This window comes from Taurulus bubalis (assembly GCF_910589615.1).
Source record: "Taurulus bubalis genome assembly, chromosome: 7".
Classification (NCBI taxonomy): Eukaryota; Metazoa; Chordata; class Actinopteri; order Perciformes; family Cottidae; genus Taurulus; species Taurulus bubalis.
The window spans coordinates 23,849,912-23,868,679 of record NC_136595.1 but is presented as its reverse complement, the minus strand read 5'-3'; the positions used below and the strand labels follow the sequence as shown (position 1 = coordinate 23,868,679).

At 44.1% G+C, this 18,768-nt stretch overlaps 1 protein-coding gene across 1 annotated transcript in view; it reads left to right on the top strand.

The window, feature by feature from the left end:
• Positions 1-584: 584 nt before the first annotated feature.
• Positions 585-18,768, top strand: part of hcn2b (hyperpolarization activated cyclic nucleotide-gated potassium channel 2b) — a gene marked incomplete at both ends in the record, with an annotated part of 39,956 nt that continues 21,772 nt past the window's right edge. The window contains 4 exons of the mRNA XM_079220673.1: positions 585-1,396; positions 2,781-3,204; positions 6,984-7,145; positions 16,646-16,864. Of these exons, the coding sequence (XP_079076799.1) occupies positions 585-1,396; positions 2,781-3,204; positions 6,984-7,145; positions 16,646-16,864 (1,617 nt within the window). The remainder of the gene's footprint in view (positions 1,397-2,780; positions 3,205-6,983; positions 7,146-16,645; positions 16,865-18,768) is intronic.

Here is an 18,768-nt window from a genome sequence, read left to right as displayed (position 1 = left end):
AGCCTGAGGATCACCTGACCCTGGCAGGAGAGGTTATTGGCTGATTGTTCTACCTGAGAGCCACTGCGGATGACGGAGGATGGAGAACTTACTGGTTTCTTGTGACCTTCACGTGTCACCTTTGTCCCGCTTGTCCTCGCTCCTATCAGGTGAGTTTATGAATGTATATAATAAACATCTGTGTTTACTTATTATATAAATAAAGTGTATAATTCCAGTGTCAGGTTCTTTTTTTAATTTGTTTTAAATTGTTTCTTCATTATAATGTAGTTGCGGCCCAAAGACTCTCTCTTGCACACACACACACACACACACACACACACACACACACACACACACACACACGGACGCACAGACACACACGACAGCGCACCGTTGGCGTTGCTATGGCTGCAGTTAGTGTGTGTGTGTGTGTGTGTGTGTGTGTGTGTGTGTGTGCGCGCGCGCGCGTGTGTGCGTAAAGCAGAAGGCTGTTGCTGCTTTGAACTCCTCGCACTTCTTCCCCCGCCGCCGCCCAGTCGCGCCAGGTTGAAGGTGCGGGGAGTGTCCGCCCGTCTGTCCGTCTTGTCTTCCTTCTGGCTGTGATGGACGAGGCGGAGGACGGCGAGGAGGAGTCCAGATTCCAGCAGCCCCGACCCCGTCAAGTCACCACTGGACGCGAGGACCATGGGAGCGGCGGAGGGACCAAGATGAAGAAACCCACGCCCGGAGGCGGAGCCGCGTCCATTGCGCGCAAAAACTCCAACAGCCACGAGCTGTGGCTCCTGCGAGACGAGGACTCCGCACCTGTCGGCGCCAGTGGCAGCGCAGCCTCTGCTCTGTTGTGCCGGAGGGATGCTGCTGCTGCTGCTGCTGGACGGGACGCAGGCATAGCAGAGGGAGCCACCGGTATGATATGCAACAAAAACGGAGATTGTAGAAGGGACCCGACCAGCTCAGGGAGCCTCTCCTCTCTCATCTCAAGGCAGGAGAAGCAGGCGGATGGAGTAGTGGCTGCTGAGGACAGGCAGGTGCAGGCTGCAAGCATGGACGGCTCCATCACTTCAGCGGGGTCCCTGGCACAGGGGCCGGGGACCGAGGTCAAGACCGCCATGGAGAAGAAGGACTCCAGAGTTTCCTTCTCCAACGCCCCGGCTGGTAAAGGACAGACTCCCAGTCAGCACTCAAGGAATTCTGTCACATTCCCCAAAGCTGAGGATGGCTCTCTGATAGTGCCGGATGATGGAGACTCCAGGGGGAATCTGACATACATGCAGCGGCAGTTTAGTTCCATGCTTCAGCCCGGAGTGAACAAGTTCTCCCTGCGCATGTTTGGCAGCCAGAAGGCAGTGGAGAAAGAGCAAGAGCGCGTAAAGTCAGCGGGTAATTGGATTATCCACCCATACAGCGACTTCAGGTATGGGTCAAATGGAGTTAGGTCCATTAGCAGTGCTCTTTAGAGTGACTGGCATGGCAGTCTATGAGCTGTTTAATTACTGCCTGGTACTCATTATCCACATCAAACCTTATATGAGAAAAGACTGAAAGAAATCAGAGAATATTCAGGTTTGATGTCAGCCAAGGTGAAATAAACAAAACAATATCCAACTAATATTTATGTCTATACTGTATTTCTATTGAGCGTAACATTTTAAACCTTAAAACTTAGGGGGAGGATTTGATCCATCGTGATAATGAATTATTGATAGATGAAAATGTTCTCAATATGAGACATTTGCCTATCTCAGCTGTGCATATTCCCCAATTTAAGGGACAGATGAAGACTAACATAGTAACGTATCTGCGATATATCATTGTAAAAAGCAAAAGTCTGTCTTTAATGAGTTACGTCTTGAAGATAAACTTGATGGGAAATTCCCTGCGTTGGAATGCGCACCTGTTTCAGCACCAAGGACAGCTCCTCCAGTTCCCTTTAACTGTAAAACGGCAGACGTCTGAAGATAAAGCCAACTATCTGAGCCGTCACCTGGCTCTGACTCAGGTTTTGCAATCAAACTGTGATTTCATAAAATGCTGAATCAGTGGTTTTTGTCTGGAATTGTGTGAGGGAACATTCATGACTCAGCAACACTCTTCAGTCGGTTCCTCCCTTCGCTTAGCAGGCTCTCACCTTCTTTCAGCTGATCAGACAGAAGTGTTAACTCAGGGTTCCTGACAAAAGCACATTCTAATCTGCCAATGATTTTCTGAATTGATCAATTGGTCTCTAAAAAGAAAATCACTATCCTAAAGCCCACAGTGACTGCTCTGAACGTGATGATGTGTCTGACCAGCAGGTCAAACATAGTCGGGTTAAGATCACAGAAGATAAAGAAGAGCAGCAAATCCTCCCATTGGAAACGCTGGAGTATATTTGGCCATTTGAGAAATTGCCTAAAGAGTGACCGATCGTCCAAATAGTTGCGAATACATTTTCAGCTGATGGACTCATCGCCTCGGCTCCAAAGTCAAACTCTTCGCTCTCGTAATGCACTGATTAAAATAAAAAAAAACACAGGTGGGTTTTGTGGATTGATCATTGAGGAGCGGTTATTTGAACATGGGACACAGTGGCATCAGTAGCATTACTGTTATAGATGTCTGCTGGTCTTTGAGTTGAAATAAACTGCACCCGGCTTGTATTTCCTGTTATATTCCTGTCTCTCTGCTCGTCCTTGGTTTGACCTTGTCCTGAGTCCGATGGTTTGGGTTACATCGCCAGAGGAGACGATTCAGCACACTCAGTGAGAAAAGACGTTGGACTGTTTCTCCGTCTTTAACCATCTCCCCCCCTGCTTTAGGTTCTACTGGGACTTCACCATGCTGATGTTCATGGTGGGCAACCTGATCATCATCCCCGTGGGCATCACCTTCTTCAAGGACGAGACCACCACGCCCTGGATCATCTTCAACGTGGTGTCCGACACCTTCTTCCTCATGGACCTGGTGCTGAACTTCCGGACCGGCATCGTGTTCGAGGACAACACCGAGATCATCCTCGACCCCAAGAAGATTAAGAAGAAGTACCTGCAGAGCTGGTTCGTGGTGGACTTCGTCTCGTCCATACCTGTGGATTATATCTTCCTCATCGTGGAGAGAGGGATGGACTCGGAGATGTACAAGACGGCCCGGGCGCTCCGCATCGTCCGCTTCACCAAGATCCTCAGTCTGCTGCGGCTGCTGAGGCTGTCCAGGCTCATCCGGTACATCCACCAATGGGAGGAGGTAGGCAGAGATTCAACATTCATGACATCTCCTCCTTTTAAATATACAGTGAGCATACGGGCCTGCAACACTATGCTAATAAAAATGGCATAAGCATGTGGTAGTGGCCTCGGGAAAGAAACACGGACACGAGGGGAGAACACAACATGGCACCACTGATGTTGATTAGGAGCTATATTTAGGAAATGGTCGTGGTCACGCTAATCTCAGCAAACTGCTAAAGTGCCCATCTGTAACCTGAAGGATGTGGGACGATACATGGATATTCTATAAACAGTCAATATTAGTGATGCTATGTCAAATGTTATTAATACCATTTTATATATATATACAGAAATATACAAAATAAATCTACTTTTTAAAACATTTATGTACTGCTAAGTCTATTTGTATAACATTTTGCATATCATACATGAGCCAATACCGGTATCTACCTCATCAGCCAGTATCAACCAATAATATCGATTGATTTAGTCAACTGTGAAATGTGCCACTTTGTTAAAAAGAAGAAGAAAAAAATAACAGTTTTCAGGGAACCGTATGAAGATCGTTGTTAAATGTGTTTAAAGCATTTAAAAAGTGTCCGGCTAAACATCGTTATCGGATTAATAAAACTAAATATAAGTTTTGGCATCGACCAAACAGATGATGTCTGTTAGCCTGGCAGGCAGCGTTCCTAACTTCTCTTCAGCAGTTATGCTTACATCGTGAAACATCCTTCATCACCTCGCAGACAGACGCAGGATCATCAAGTTTTTTATGAATTTTAAGTTTAATCTGCCTCAGATCAAAGGCACCAGAGAGGTATTGATCATCACCGATGGTCCTGTATAGAAGGAAGCTGCAGTTTGGATGTTATGAAGTCTTTTTCTGCCACTTTGAATTTTTTGCTGATTTAAAAAAACAACAACATAAAAACAGTCTGACTGCGCTCTAATTAATAACACAATATTGGATTCCAGTGCAGTGGGTTTATGTCGGCATGCAAGTAATTCTGTTTGTACATGAAAACAAAGCTCTATGATTACTCCCTGACACAGAAACTGAGGTTTCACCAGGTTGTAAAGCAATAAGCCTGATAGCTGGATGGCAGCTAGTGTGCTGATGTAGTTAAGAATTCATAAAATATTAATTTGTGCTTATTAGTGAGAAAGCGAAGAGGGATTTTCCGAGGAAGCAACACAACGACCGGAGACACTAATTGCCTTTTCTTTGTTCCCATAGCAAAAGCTACCTTTTCGTATTCTTTTTCTAATCTCCATTATTATTTTAATGTGACATTTCAACCGCACATTACACATCAGGAAGTGGCCATTTCTCATATATAAACACAATTAAGGCCTGCCTACTATGCGCTTTTGCATATAAAGGGAAAATCCATATTTGGATTAACCAAGCATCCATGAATCCAAAGTGTGGGCTCGCTCACGCCCGAAAAATAAATAAGCACTTCTCTTGTGATTACAGAGTTGATTTGAGCTGCGGGAGAAACCTAATTACTGACTCAAACAGTCACAACTGAATGCTGCTTTGCCTTCGCCTCAGCCTCCAGCAGCTTAGTCCAGCCGAGCTCTGCTCCATCCAAAACGTGGCTGGCTGGGTTTCCCCCCTCGGCTCGGCTCGGCTCGGCTCAGCTTGCTGCTGTGTGGCGGGGTTTTCCCAAAAGATCATCCCAGAGTTGTGATGATTTCACCGTTTTTGCTCCAACTGAGTCCACCACAGTGCTCGTAATCAAAGAAAAAGAAGAAGAAAGAGAGATGGTTGTGTATTTTTGACGTGATCTTTGAATAGACCTTGTGTGTGTGTGTGTGTGTGTGTGTGTGTGTGTGTGTGTGTGGAAGCAGAGATAAGCGTTGTCTGGAATACCCAGAGCAATTTCCTGAGGCAGGAAGCTTGTATCAAGGCTCTCCACTTGCTGCCACGCACTCGAGACGATGCCTTTTTCATGAGCTGCAGACAATGACGGTGAATGGGTGGCAGCGAGATTGCCAGTGGGAGTAATATTCATCGGCATACAACAGTTTTCTCTAAACGTTGTCATCTGAATCGTCCGGGCCGACCGATGTGCCCCAGACGGGACTTTTATCTGCGTTCCTCAGGCCGCGAGTTCGTGGTCACAGTAACGCGCCTCGACCCAGTTTGTGGCGTGACAGTGACACATGGCCAGGTGCTGTTCGGGTGTCAGGGGGGAACATTAGTCCTGGAGCCTCATTAATCATAATGGGAATGCTTCCCAATCACAGGGCAGGGCCCCCACAGCTCCCCTTTCACCTGCAGACAAATTAGCGAAGGCTATTAGCCATTATAGGAGAGGAAAAAGTAGTGAAAGTTGGGTCTTTGGCATTTGGTATCTGCAGCTAATTCACAAAGGGGAAGGGGAAACTTAAAATATGCAGACGAGTGGGGAAAAAAGAAGAAGACATTTTACATATATTTGATGGATATTTGCATATCCACCAAGTAGAAACAACACCTTGATGCTGATAGATCTTCTAGATGGAGGTGGAGGACAAGGAGGAGGTGTGTGCACAGACAGCTAATATGCACAATACTAAAGTGTTATGAGCATTTAAAATGGAAGAAATTAATGGGATTTGGGGAACAAGGCCAAACACGGAGTTTTGTGGAGTTATATCTGTTTGTTTGGTCTGTGTGGATGGAGGAAATCTGTTAGAAAAGGTTTTCTTTCTTGTGTTGCCACTGTGACTAACAAGAGACATCTGCACCCCGAGGAGAGTTTTTGTAGAGGATGCTGGTTTTGAGATTCAAGTGAGCTGAGTGAGGGTTTAGGGCAGCGAGGTGACGGGATGAGTCCATTCTCTGGTCTCAAGTGAGAAATGAGCCTTTGTTTTGGATGTCAGAAATCAGCAAAGTGGCCCATAAAGCAAAGCTTTCCATCATGCATGAATATGTATTATATACGTTGCAGACATGCATCCACCAACTGGCCTACATCCCTCATTCTCTGTCCCCTAGTTGGGGGGGGGGGGGGGGTTGAGGGAGGGGGATGCTTTTGCTTACGATTTATTTCGCGAGGCTTCCCGTTGGCCCAGCTAAGCAAGGTTTTTAACAGCGGAGCCCACACATTGATGTAAACCTACCCGCACGCGCAGACACACAAAGCGGTAACAAGGCCTGGCCGGTGGCCAGGGAGAGCCACACTGAGTGGTGTTTAACAACGCTGCGACCACAACGCCAGCTCCACACAAACCAGCCTCCTCACCTGAGGGGAGGGAATCTAAAAAAAAAAAAAAAACAGCAGGGAGAGGCCGACCCCAGGCAGCTGATCAAAGCCTCATCAGCGTCTGTCGAGGTTTCATCGATCATCACTCTTCGTCTTGTCCAATTTACCCAGCTGGTTATAATGTGGACCCTCAGCATGACACTAATATTTGACTAAGATTGAGGAGGAATGATATGCAGCACGTCCACCTTTTGTTCCTGATTAGTAGTGACATCGTCTCAATAGGTTTTACTTCTGGTTATATACAATAAGTACAGACACATTAAAAGGTCCAGGCTGTTGTTTTACTCAAAGTTACGAGAGGAACTTGTATCTGGTTAGGAAACAGTCTCAGTGATGCCTCTGTATGACCTACATGAGTAAAAGGACCAATAAATCAATGAATACTGCTTTAAGAGTAGGATGTTAGCCAAACCTCGATTTTACCTCGATCTGTGGAAACATGTTTTCCTTCCCCTCACACATCTATCTCTGTCTTTCCCTCCGCTCCACTTTTGATAACCCTCTCTCCGCCCGTCTCTTCTCCTCCTGACAGATCTTCCACATGACCTATGACCTGGCCAGTGCTGTGATGCGAATATTCAACCTGATTGGGATGATGCTGCTGCTGTGTCACTGGGATGGCTGTCTCCAGTTCCTCGTTCCCATGCTGCAGGACTTTCCGTCTGACTGCTGGGTCTCCCTCAACAAGATGGTGGTAAGCAAAAATGTGGCGTATATGTTTTTGGCGCACAAGTCACACAAGAGCAATCGCTGCAAAACCAAAGCGTTCAACATAAGGCACAGAAGTGTGTTATTTGCAGGCAGATGGGGAAATGGGATTTATTTAAGGTTGAGTCTGCACACATGCACACACACACACACACACACACACACACACAGACACACACAGGACCGGCCTCAATTAAACCCTCTCTAGTTAAACCCAGGAGACATGCCAGTGTGTACAGAAAGCAGGAGTGAGGGATAAAAACAGAGCCTGTTTTCACTCCGTTCAGACAGCACTTCATGTGGTTTGTTCTTTAGCCAATGTCTTCTCTCTCTCTTTCTTATTCACGTCTCCTCTTAGATGTCCTTCCCTCATCCTAACTGGCAGGTAGCTTCTAGCCATCTGCTGAAAGACGGGCCAAATTAATGCCGACGTGAACGAAAAAACACACAAAAAAGCACTCAAGCTGCATGATAAAGAATGAGACCAGATCATTAATGAACATCATTATTAAAAGCATGTTGTTTTCGGAACTCTAAACCTTTAATCAGCGTCACTTGATCCGACCTCTTGAACCATAAGAGTCTCTTTAAATCCAATCTCAAGCTTTAGAACTAGAAAAAACATCCACAATCAATCAATAAAATACAAAAGTACGACAAACTACATCTTCCAAACCACCATGCAGGTGAATCAAGACCTCTCTAATACTGCCTCGACAAATACTGAAAGCTAGAGTTGACCACAAAACTGTTTTTATGTGCTTGTTACAACACTATTAAAGCGAAGATGTTTTTGTTATGGCTGTACCGTTACATCATACTTCACCTGTTATATATATACCTGGGTATTCATCATTTGGGGCTTAATCCCTTCCATCCTTTCTGACGCGTCCCTCCCTGTTAGAGATAACTGGCTGAGAGTTGCTGACTGACAGAGCCAGAGGCCTGGAGAAGTCAGGGGATGTGAGCTGTTAGAAACACATCTGCCTGGTTGCCCTTTGCTCAATACATGCCTTTTTCACACCTTTTGTTCCTTCTTCTTTTAACTTATATACTACTTAACACATTGCCTGGGATCCATGTGGTAGATCCGTTAGTAGTGAAACCGGGAGAGACCAACAAATTAAGATATTTATAATATTCCGGATGAAGAATATTCAGGCTTTGATTGCATGTAGGTCAGATGATGGATTTAATGAAGGGCTGTGACGAACTTACATTATATATATATATATATATATATATATAGGGTGTACTATGTACTGAAGAAATGCTTTGGGAGTAACTTTAGAGAATTGCACTTCCAGGATAAGTGGGAGTTCGAGAGGACAGTTTGACTGGAGCGGGAAAGAGTTAAGTGATTGGTGAAGGCTGAGGAGAAATACTTAAGGGGAATTACACTATTTCTCGTTTGACACTGGCAGCAACCGTTTCTGAAAAAAGTAGAGCTAAACCTGAAGTGCCTCAAACTTGCATTCTGTCTAATGGCCAGCAGGGGGCGACTGAGAGAATGACTCTACTTCTCTTTTGATTTATTACCCCAGTAAACATTGTAAACATGAGTTTATGGTCTCAATCGCTTGTTTAAAGTCTGCTTCAAAGCAGCATGATGTTCATTTAGTACATTATGATCCCATTTAGAGTCAAATCGACCATAAAGCAGGGTATGCTTTAGGGTGTGGCTACCTTTTGATTGACAGGTTGCTACCACGGCTTTGTCTAGTCAGTGGTTTCTTCTTAAAACCTGAACCCTTTAACAATGTTTCCAGTCCATGAAAAGTGTATTGTAACCATTTTATTTGACTAAAAAAGGTTTTACTTTGCTCCACTTGCCAAAAAACAAGATGGCGACGGCAAAATGCTGAATTTTAGGCTTCACTACGTCCAATATGTCCACAGTCAGTGGATTGACTCTAACATCGTCTGCCTTAAACTATACACTAGCCCTCCACTGTGACGGAACCAAACTCAGGCCTGGTTGACTGACTTTGACGTTGACCAGCTTGCGAGGTACTTTATTCTATTTCTTGGATTGAACATCACATAACTGTAGTGTCGAGGGTAAGTAAAGTCGTACTGAATAATTCCTTCCTCGTGCGTATGTCGTGCACGGCTGTTTCTGGAGCAGTCTGTCGAAGGCTCTCTACGAAATGCTTCTTATGTTCAACCTTCTAGTTTTGGCACAGAGGTTTGTGACTTTCAGCCCTCGAAAACCTTATGTACTTGTGTGTGTGTGTGTGTGTGTGTGTGTGTGTGTGTGTGTGTGTGTGTGTGTGTGATCTCCAGGAACAGATGGATCTCACACCCATTGACCCAAGGGGACATCACTTGCTTCTCTATCGCTCCATCTCTTGTTTCATCTCCGGCCATCCTTTTTTCTCACTCTAACCCACCAAACACACACACACACACACACACACACACACACACACACACACACACACGGAGTCCAACTGTGTGTCACTTCTGACTAAAAATGTAATTCCAACTCAAATATGCATTTTGTGTCGATTTCTTTTCCAATCTCAGAGAACAGCCGAGCTTCTATATCGCATCACAACATTGTTGTGTATTATGTTAATTATCCCCAAAGGGAATGAAGAGAAGATTATTCTGGAAGCTGTCAGGCCTCTCTACTTTCCTCCCTCTCTTCCAGATCGCCGCGCGTTCACGCAGCTTCCCCGTCGACGCCTCAGAGAGATGCGCGCCGCTTAAGTCCGTGTGCCATTTTTCCGAGCGATTTGCCACAATGCCAGCGAGCGTCCGTGTGGGCGCGGCCCGCCCGCCGTGCTGCTCTCCGTCTCAGAGTAATCAAGGTCATCAGAGGCTCCTCCTCAGAGGGCCTTTGAATGAGAGACGCAGCGTTAAATGATACTCATCCTTGCGCTTCCCTTCTGCCCGCGCTGCACATTTACTGGACCCATCCAGGCACTTAGGCTGTAATACAGTCAGAGAGGAACAACACATGCGTCATTCACTTGCTCAGAGCTCTCTCATGTGCACTAGCACACCTGCTTTCACATAAATACGTCTCCCCGTCTTTGTGTGTACGTGACATGATAAAACAGCCTCCTTCCAACTGTTTTCCTTCCTGCAATGCATTCAACTCCGCCTCAAAACATCAAAAACAAAATCTGTGACTTGTAAAAGATGTGCAGCCACCAGACAATGGCGTTGTTTAGCAGCCCAACGAGCAGGCTCCATGCGACGCAGTGATCACACGATACCAGGTCATCATGGCCTGTTTTTTAAAGTGGCTCTGTGTTAGGTTGATGGCAGGTGGGTTTGTCCCATCTGCCTCATCCCGATTGGCTCATGGATCAGTGGCATTAGAATAAAGCCTCTCTCTTTCTCTCCTAGTCTGGGCTCTGTGTCTGTATGTAATATTTTCGGCTGCTGAGGGATATTTTACTGTAGAGGAAGGGTTGCTTGAATTGCAAGAGAGTTACTACCTCTGCATGTGCACCGTGTACCCGCACACATGCAGAGATACATGTCAAGGAATCCTCCTGCTGTGACAGTTAATAAGGACATCCCCCATTCCTTCAATTACTGAAGTGATCTAACTGGCACAGGCCTGTCAGCTGGCATCAGAATAATGGACAGTTACTGTGTGGAGGTGTCGGTGTGTGCGAGTTGAGCGACTGCTTGTTTATGATCCAACAGCTTCTTTAGTACTGATTTGGTTCATGCACGATAAAGTTTAACAGATCTCACAACACAACAACATTAATTTTTTTAAATACATTTATCAGAGACGAACATTTAAGGTGAGCGTTGCTGTACTGGGAGCGATTGAGAAGAGAGAGGCAATACAAGTGAGTGGCATGTGGAAATTGGATGGATCCTTTTTGTAAAGGTAGTCGCAGGTTGTTTGAGACATGGAACAGGTTGAGTCATGTATGTGTGTTCTGTTAGCATGCATTTGAAGTGAAATCAGGTAAAGTTTGGAGACGGTTGACTTTCTTGAATAAGCGACTGGTTACGTTAAAGCCGTGTGTAACAACAACAACAGAAGGTTGCTGCTCAGTCATTGGAGCTGTTTGTGGGGCAAGTTGTCTCAGTGAAACCGGCCCTATCTCTACGTCATATTCAGCTAAGCAGTGATGTGAGTTTAGGTTTTTTATTGAAATACAGGATAAAAAATCATCAATTTGTTGTCTATAGTTGTCTATATCGTGAAGATGTAATATCCTGGTGGTTGGCTGCACTATAGGTAGTAAACCCTGTCACCTCTACCTATAGCTGATGGGAATTGATCCAAACTAAAGTTCTTCAGTCAATACAAATACTGCACACACTCTGGTTGCAAAAAGCAAGATGGGAGCTCCGGTAATTGCAATATTTTGGCTTCACTTTTCCATTGCAGGAGGAAGTGGGGACATGTCGTCCATCTTTATATGTATAATATATGGGCTGGGCGTAGGGAAAGCATGCTCACAATGACAATGCTAACATGCGGATGCATGTACAATGTTTACCACGTTCACCTTCTTAGTCGATTAGGCTGATTTTTGCAGGTTTCAAAAAAAAATGTGTCTTTAAATATTTATTGGAAAACCATCAATAGTTGTTTAGATTTCCATCTGGACCAAAGGGTGGAACGACCGACAGGCTAGAGTGGCTCAAAAAAAGCAATGTCGGCCCGTCAGTCTGGCTTTTTCCAACGTTGTCAAGTCTAAAAGCAGTATAGATTTATTTTTTTTTCCTCTTATTTACGGTTCGTCGTGATCATAGCAGCACAGATCGTTTGGGCCGGAGTCATATGGCCACAGCTTGCATCATCAACGAGACACATTCTCTGGATGCACATGGTTGCACACCAACAGCAGTCTGAAATCTACAGCTGTGTCTCAATCCAGAGGCTGGATCCCGTGAAGGGCACGGCCAAAAGCGAAGGTGGGTCCTTTAGAGAAGGGGTTCTCAAAGTGGGGCACTCCGCGGAATAAATTGCTATGAATCATAAAATTGGGCTGTATCATTAAAAAGTGCTTATCCACAGATGGGGGCCACTTGAGCCCATAAAAGAAGCATATTGTGTTCATTACTCTTATCCACGTTGGCTTTGGGCCAATATAACGTCTGATACGACTAACTCAAAGTAATGAATTCATTATCTTTAAGTAGGATGAGTGATTTTACATCCAGATTTATTGGCGCGACACCAGTCTTGCTACTGTTGATTTTCTGAACACTTTCAAGATCAATCACTTGGAAGAAAAAAACACTGCAAAAAATATATACAAGCGGTATTGATATGATGTTTATCACTATGAAAGAGTTCCTTAAGGTGTTCAAGCTTTAGAAAACAAATAGTTCCAATGGCATCTCGTATAAATGCTAGTAAGCAGATGCTTCATCGGTGTAATGATGAAGAGGGGCTCCTTGGATGATGCTCATCCCTGTAAGGGGCCCCTGCTTCAGAGGACCTATAAAGACCGAACCTGCAAACGCGTCCCTCCTCGTGAACTTAGATTAGTTCCAGTGGTGCTCCTGCAACTTGTCTCCCCCGGCACACCTTATCCTCAAAAAGGTTCCGCTTGCATGGCTGAATTTTCTGATTTGCTGTAAGCAAAAGAATGAAAGCTGCGGTGCTCTGTATTGCAGCTCTGCCAAGGTTGAATACCTCAGGGAGGAGGATGAAGCTAGGAACTCTTTAAAAAAAAAAAAAGAAGGAACGAACAGATGTCAAGCTGGCAAAATGTAGTCAGCTATAAAAACAGCTGAACATTTTTCACTTTTTATGTAGTAAGGCCAATATAACAAGTAAGATGACAATATACAGAGTAACACATCTCATTGAATCTTTGTATTTTGGGTTTGCAGAGGGGGAACAGAGGTGTGGGGTCACATGACATGGACTTGAGTCACAAATGTGATGACTTTTGGAGAAAAAAAAGACTTGCAAAAGAAGCAAAGACTTGAGACTTGCTTGTGATTTATCCGGGGGAGAAGTTAACAACATTAAAAGAAGCTTAATATTTAATAAGAGCTCAAAACAATCTGGAAAGCTAAAAACTAGCCCCTCATGTTCTCCCAAATAATACAGACTCCCTTCTCTTTAGCTGACGTAACCTTTTTATATAACGGTAAAATGATGAATAATTTGATTGCACAGGCATGAAATATAGCCATGCTCATTTGATCTCATCTATTTATTGGTTGGAAGTTGTTCCTCAAGCACGTCAAAGATATTAAACTATTAAAGCTCATGAACTCAAACCCAACAACAACAGCTTATTGAGCAGCAACGCTATCTATGACCCACTGAGTCCAATTTCTCTCGCAAATCAATTACATTCCAGAATCCATCTCACATCTGATGAATTCAATTAAAGAAGTCAGCTGAGAGAGACGCCCATCAACCGGAAATGTTCCAGTTCAATTTATGAATTCAAACTTGTGTGAATTCAACACAGCCACCTTACAAAGCCATGAAAATGTACTCATTAGTCCATTAACTCCACATTAACACACAATCCAACTTAACTTCATGCACGAGTACTCCAGTCAAGAGAAATACTCTTTTCTTTTAACGTCAGCGTTCCTCATTAAGTATACTTCCTTCAGACACTAAACCATCTTGCAGCTTCCCGTACACTCATTTGGTTTTAAATAATGAATACAAACACCAACGCGCTGGTTCTGAATAATGAATACTAGCATTGCTAACAAGGTCTTTTGTGGCAGTTTACATATTAAAATCCTAAATGTCAGTGTGATCTAAATGTCAGTCCTTTTAAAGCAGTGTCTGTTTTCAAACCGTCGGGGAGGGACTGCACCCATGTCGAAGAGAAGCTCTCACACACACACACACACACACACACACACACACACACACACGCACACAGATTCAGGACGTGTTAGCACATACACTCACTCTTCCCGACTTACCCCGTCATGTATCATAGATCATCATAGATGTGTTTCTGCCTAAATGTATTATGTAAAATTATCCCTCATCCACACTGCTCAATAAAGATCGATGGCGAATAAAATGCACACCAGAGCTGATTTCATTTGCTTCCTCTGCCCCCCTCTCACAGGGTGGTATCACTGTAGAATGAGTTCATTGTGTTACCATGAGGGATGTCATTTTCAATAGGAAGAGACAGCTGTACACTGTCTGTTTTAATCAGATATTATTTCCAACTCAAACACGTACTGACCTGTTCCAGCTGGTCAGGTTGTGTCGTCTCCGTGTTCCTGCGTTAATAAATATACACTCGTTTTGCGTTTGGTTTTGCTCGTCGATAGGGACGGAAAACAAGAGGATTGACACCAGTCTTGTATACAGTATGCTTAGCATGAAGACTGGAAGCAGATGCTAACAGCTAGCTGCCAGGAAACCAGTGAATACTCCACGAAGACCACACAGACGGACTGGGAGCATGCACCTTGAGTTGAACTGTTACACCTTGTATCTGTACCAGGTGCAACATCCAGGTCTGACAAGTGAAGCCAATGTGGACGGCCTTTAAACGTGCATTCATTCTAATGGCCAGCTGGGGGCGACTCCTCTGGTTGCAAAAAGAAGTCTTTGAGAAAATGACTCTACTTCTCACAATATTTATCATCTCAGTAAATATTCTAGACATGAGTTTATGGTCTCAGTCGCTAGTTTCCAGAATGATGTTCATTTAGTAAATTATAGTCCCACTTAGGCAAGGCAAGTTTATTTGTAGAGCACATTTCAACAACAAGGCGATTCAAAGTGCTTCACATAAAACCATTAAAAGCATAAAAACATAATGCAGAGAAAACAGGATTTAAAACAGTTAAGAAAACATTAAAACTGTCAAAAAGATAAATAAAAAATAAAAAGATGGATGGCATCTTGCTGCTCCTTAGCTTTAGCTTAGCTGCTAAGTAGCCTATAGCAATGTATCTTTAAACCAGCGGAATTAGGGCAATAGCCAGCCAAATCTATAGGGAAATAAAGTCCCAGTGATTTTCAAGTGAACAGGAGCTGCTGCTCAAATATTTTCACAGAAGAAAAACAAGAATATCAGAAGGTATTAGCAGAAAAATGCAAACAGAGGCGAGAGCAAGCAGAAAAGCGTCTGCAGAGAGACCATAAAGTGGAACATGCTTTAGGGCGGGGCTACCTTGTGATTGATTGGTCGTGTTATTTGGTCTTGGAGTTGTACATGTTTTTTTTAATAATTTTAATAGCTTTAACCCTTTCACAGTGTGTTTTCAGTTCATGAAAGTACATTTTAACGTTTTGGTGGCCTAGAAATGTCTTTTCCAGTGTTAGGTTTGACTTAGCCCCACCCTCTGGTGTCCCTTCTGGTTCAAAAAGACAAATGCCGAACTCAAGACTTCAAAACCGCAGCCCAGTAAAACTACTTCTAATATACAGTCTGTGATCTGTACCAGGAAGATTAAAAATCCACTCGCAGGACTCCAGTTCAGTGTATTTACAGTAATGTTGCCACAGCAGCACGTGACAGTAGATAAGAATAGATCACTGACAGACAAGCTAATCGCCATCTCTTCATTTCATGTCTACTCAGCAGCAGTCTATTCTTAACGTTTTATTTCCCGTTATACAGTGTATTGTACAGTACATTCAGGATAGATCCCTGGATAGATAGAGATGGTGAAGTTGTTATTCTGTGGTGCTCTGTCCACTCTGTGTTAGTGATATGAAACATTGAGCGGCACAATCAAATTTTCTTTCTTTGCTGTTCCTCCTCTCACCTCTCTCCACACACATTTGTATTTGACGGCAGCCTCTGGCCAGTACGTCCTGTTTCACCTCCCAAAAGAAACCGAACCAAATTTGAAATAAAATGCAAATGTTCCTGAAAAAAAAAAAAAAAAAACAGATACAAATCCAAGCAGTCAATCAGTGACTGAAGACTCCACTCGTCTCAGAGAGGAACAAAAGAAGAAGAAGCACACGTACAGCGGTGAACCTCGGTGTGTGTGTGTGTGTGTGTGTGTGTGTGTGTGTGTGTGTGGACCACAGCTGTTTGAGGGGAGGATGTGAGGTTCAGCGACGCCGGTTGAGGGCTTCATAATGAATCTAACACGGGAGAATTAGGGTTGACTGAGTGTGTGAGCACCAATCAGCGGCAGACTGGAGTAGGCAGATTCACAGGCTCCTCATTACACTTGCTTATTTTTGTTTTTTTCTCCTCTTCTTCTGCTTTGGCCGAGACAAGGCGAGGCTGCTCACTGATGATGATGATGATGATGATGATGATGATCTTCACCAAACCTGAAACAATTTCCCGAAAATGAGCCATACACAGGAATGACTCTCTCTATCACCACTTCTGTCGCACTGGAGTTCTGTCTAGTGGAGATTGCTCAGGTCATGAGGTCGGAATCATTGCAGCATGAAAAAGTACCAACATAAAAAGAAGTAGCTAATCGAGGAGGACACAATAACCCAGCTTTGTTCCACTTTATCCTCCTAAAGCGTCCTTGTATTTAGTTGTCCTCACTTGTTTTCTCCTCCATCTCTCCCGACAGAACGACTCATGGACCGAGCTCTACTCCTTCGCCCTCTTTAAGGCCATGAGTCACATGCTGTGCATCGGCTACGGAAGACAAGCGCCAGAGAGCATGTCGGACATCTGGCTGACCATGCTCAGTATGATCGTGGGAGCCACCTGCTACGCCATGTTCATCGGCCACGCAACCGCACTCATCCAGTCTCTGGACTCATCCAGAAGGCAATACCAGGAGAAGGTAAAGGATCTGCTTATTTTTTGGTGTGCTGGGTTGTTTCACTGGATGGTTGCTGCTTCACAGCTCATGTTGATGGATTGAGGCAGGTTTAAAGTCAGTTCAACCAAAGGAAAAGCAACTACTTATCCCAGATAGCATCTAGACATGCAGATAGTTGTGGTTTTATCCAGGTTTTTCCGTCTCAGGAACAACCTGCAATATGGAAATTCTCAAAGTCTCTATTGAATACTGATCGGTCTATATGACCTACGTAAGTTAAAGGGACCACCAGGGAGAAGATTGGCTATTTCCATATCGTTAAAATATATAAAATCAGATTATTCTGTCGGAGGGAAGAACCAGAACCAGGACTGAGGACTGTCAGACCCTGCTGCAGTAAAATGAGAAGTTTTCTAAAGGGACTCTGGGTCTTTTGTCCTCAGCTATTGCCAAAATCTAGCCCAAATTGTATTTCCTCGTAGGAAATCTGGGAATCATGCTCATTTGCTTCCTTTCTTTATTGCTTTGTGTTAAATGAGAAGATCTCCCTCTCATTTCTGTTGATGCTAGAGCCAGGAGGCAAGTAGCTTAGTTTAGCATAAAAGCTAGAAGCAGGCAGAAACAGATACTGTAACCTGGCTCTGTGCAAAGATTAAACAAATACGTTATATAGCTTATGAATTAACAAATGATACATTGTGCTGGACTTTCTTCCGGAGTAGCTGGAAGACAATATGTCACTGGTCCTTTATCAGACCTGAGATCTCATCTGACTCTCAGAAAGAGAACAAATAAGCGTATTTCCCCAACTACTCTTTAGATAAATCCAGCCACACCTCTGTTCAGAAACAATGTCCTTGTTACGGCGAGTAATCCACAGACTGTGCTCTAAACATTGTTAAATACCTTGTCCTGTGCATATTGAAATAATCCCAGTGAAAACTGTGTGTTCGGTGGATTATCCAGAGTTACTCAAACACTTTCTCTAGAAAGAGATGATGCTGCTGATGATTTTTAAATTGTAGCTCCACCACTGTATCACAGATATCTAAGAAAACGCATATCTCAGAAAACGGAATCTTTAAAATCTTAATCTAGCTGCATGGCCCGATACCATGTTTAGATCTTTGTCATTTGATTGATACAACCCTTTAAACTAAAACACATCTGAGTGAATAGTCCAGCGTGGAGATATGTAATCTAGAGTGCTTGTCCTCTACAACGATGTAAACACACATTGGATATGAACGCAGAGGGCTTCCTCATTTGATTCCAACACACTTTGATGGGAACAGCCTTGGATATCCTCGGCTGCAGCTCGCCGGGTCTCGGCCCGTCGGAGGTCTCGTCTCTCAGCGGCGGCCGATCAAAGAGCTCGGTGTCTGCAGGCCAGCACTTGAAATAGCCACGGTGTCAGTCTTACGCTATCTGTCACACGTACACATGCATGCAGACACGAACGCACACTTCAGGGTGAATGGTCACGCTTTGTTGTTCAGGTGAAGCCTCTGGTCAGTGTTTAGAACAAAGGGGCGATCGGGTTTACGCCTCTTATTGAGTCATACGCCGTTTGGGCCTCAACACGTAGCTGTTTATTTTACTTCTTGAAGCTTGGTCGTGCATCATGTTGAATAGATAATCATCTCGCGTTACTTTCGAGGTCATGATAGCAGTGAGCAGCCGTGATGTTGAGTTTATAGCAGACCAACACTCTGAGCTGTGGTGGTATTTAAAAAGTAATGAAGCTACTGTATGTATGTGTCAGAAATATGAGCATGGTAAATGCAGCGGGGAAACATTATCAATGGATCTGGGATACTCCATCCAAAACCACTGAGCATAATGCACATAATGCACTGCATAAACACACAACAGGTCGATGTTGTGTTAGTGATGTTGACCAATGATGAAGCGTAATTAACATA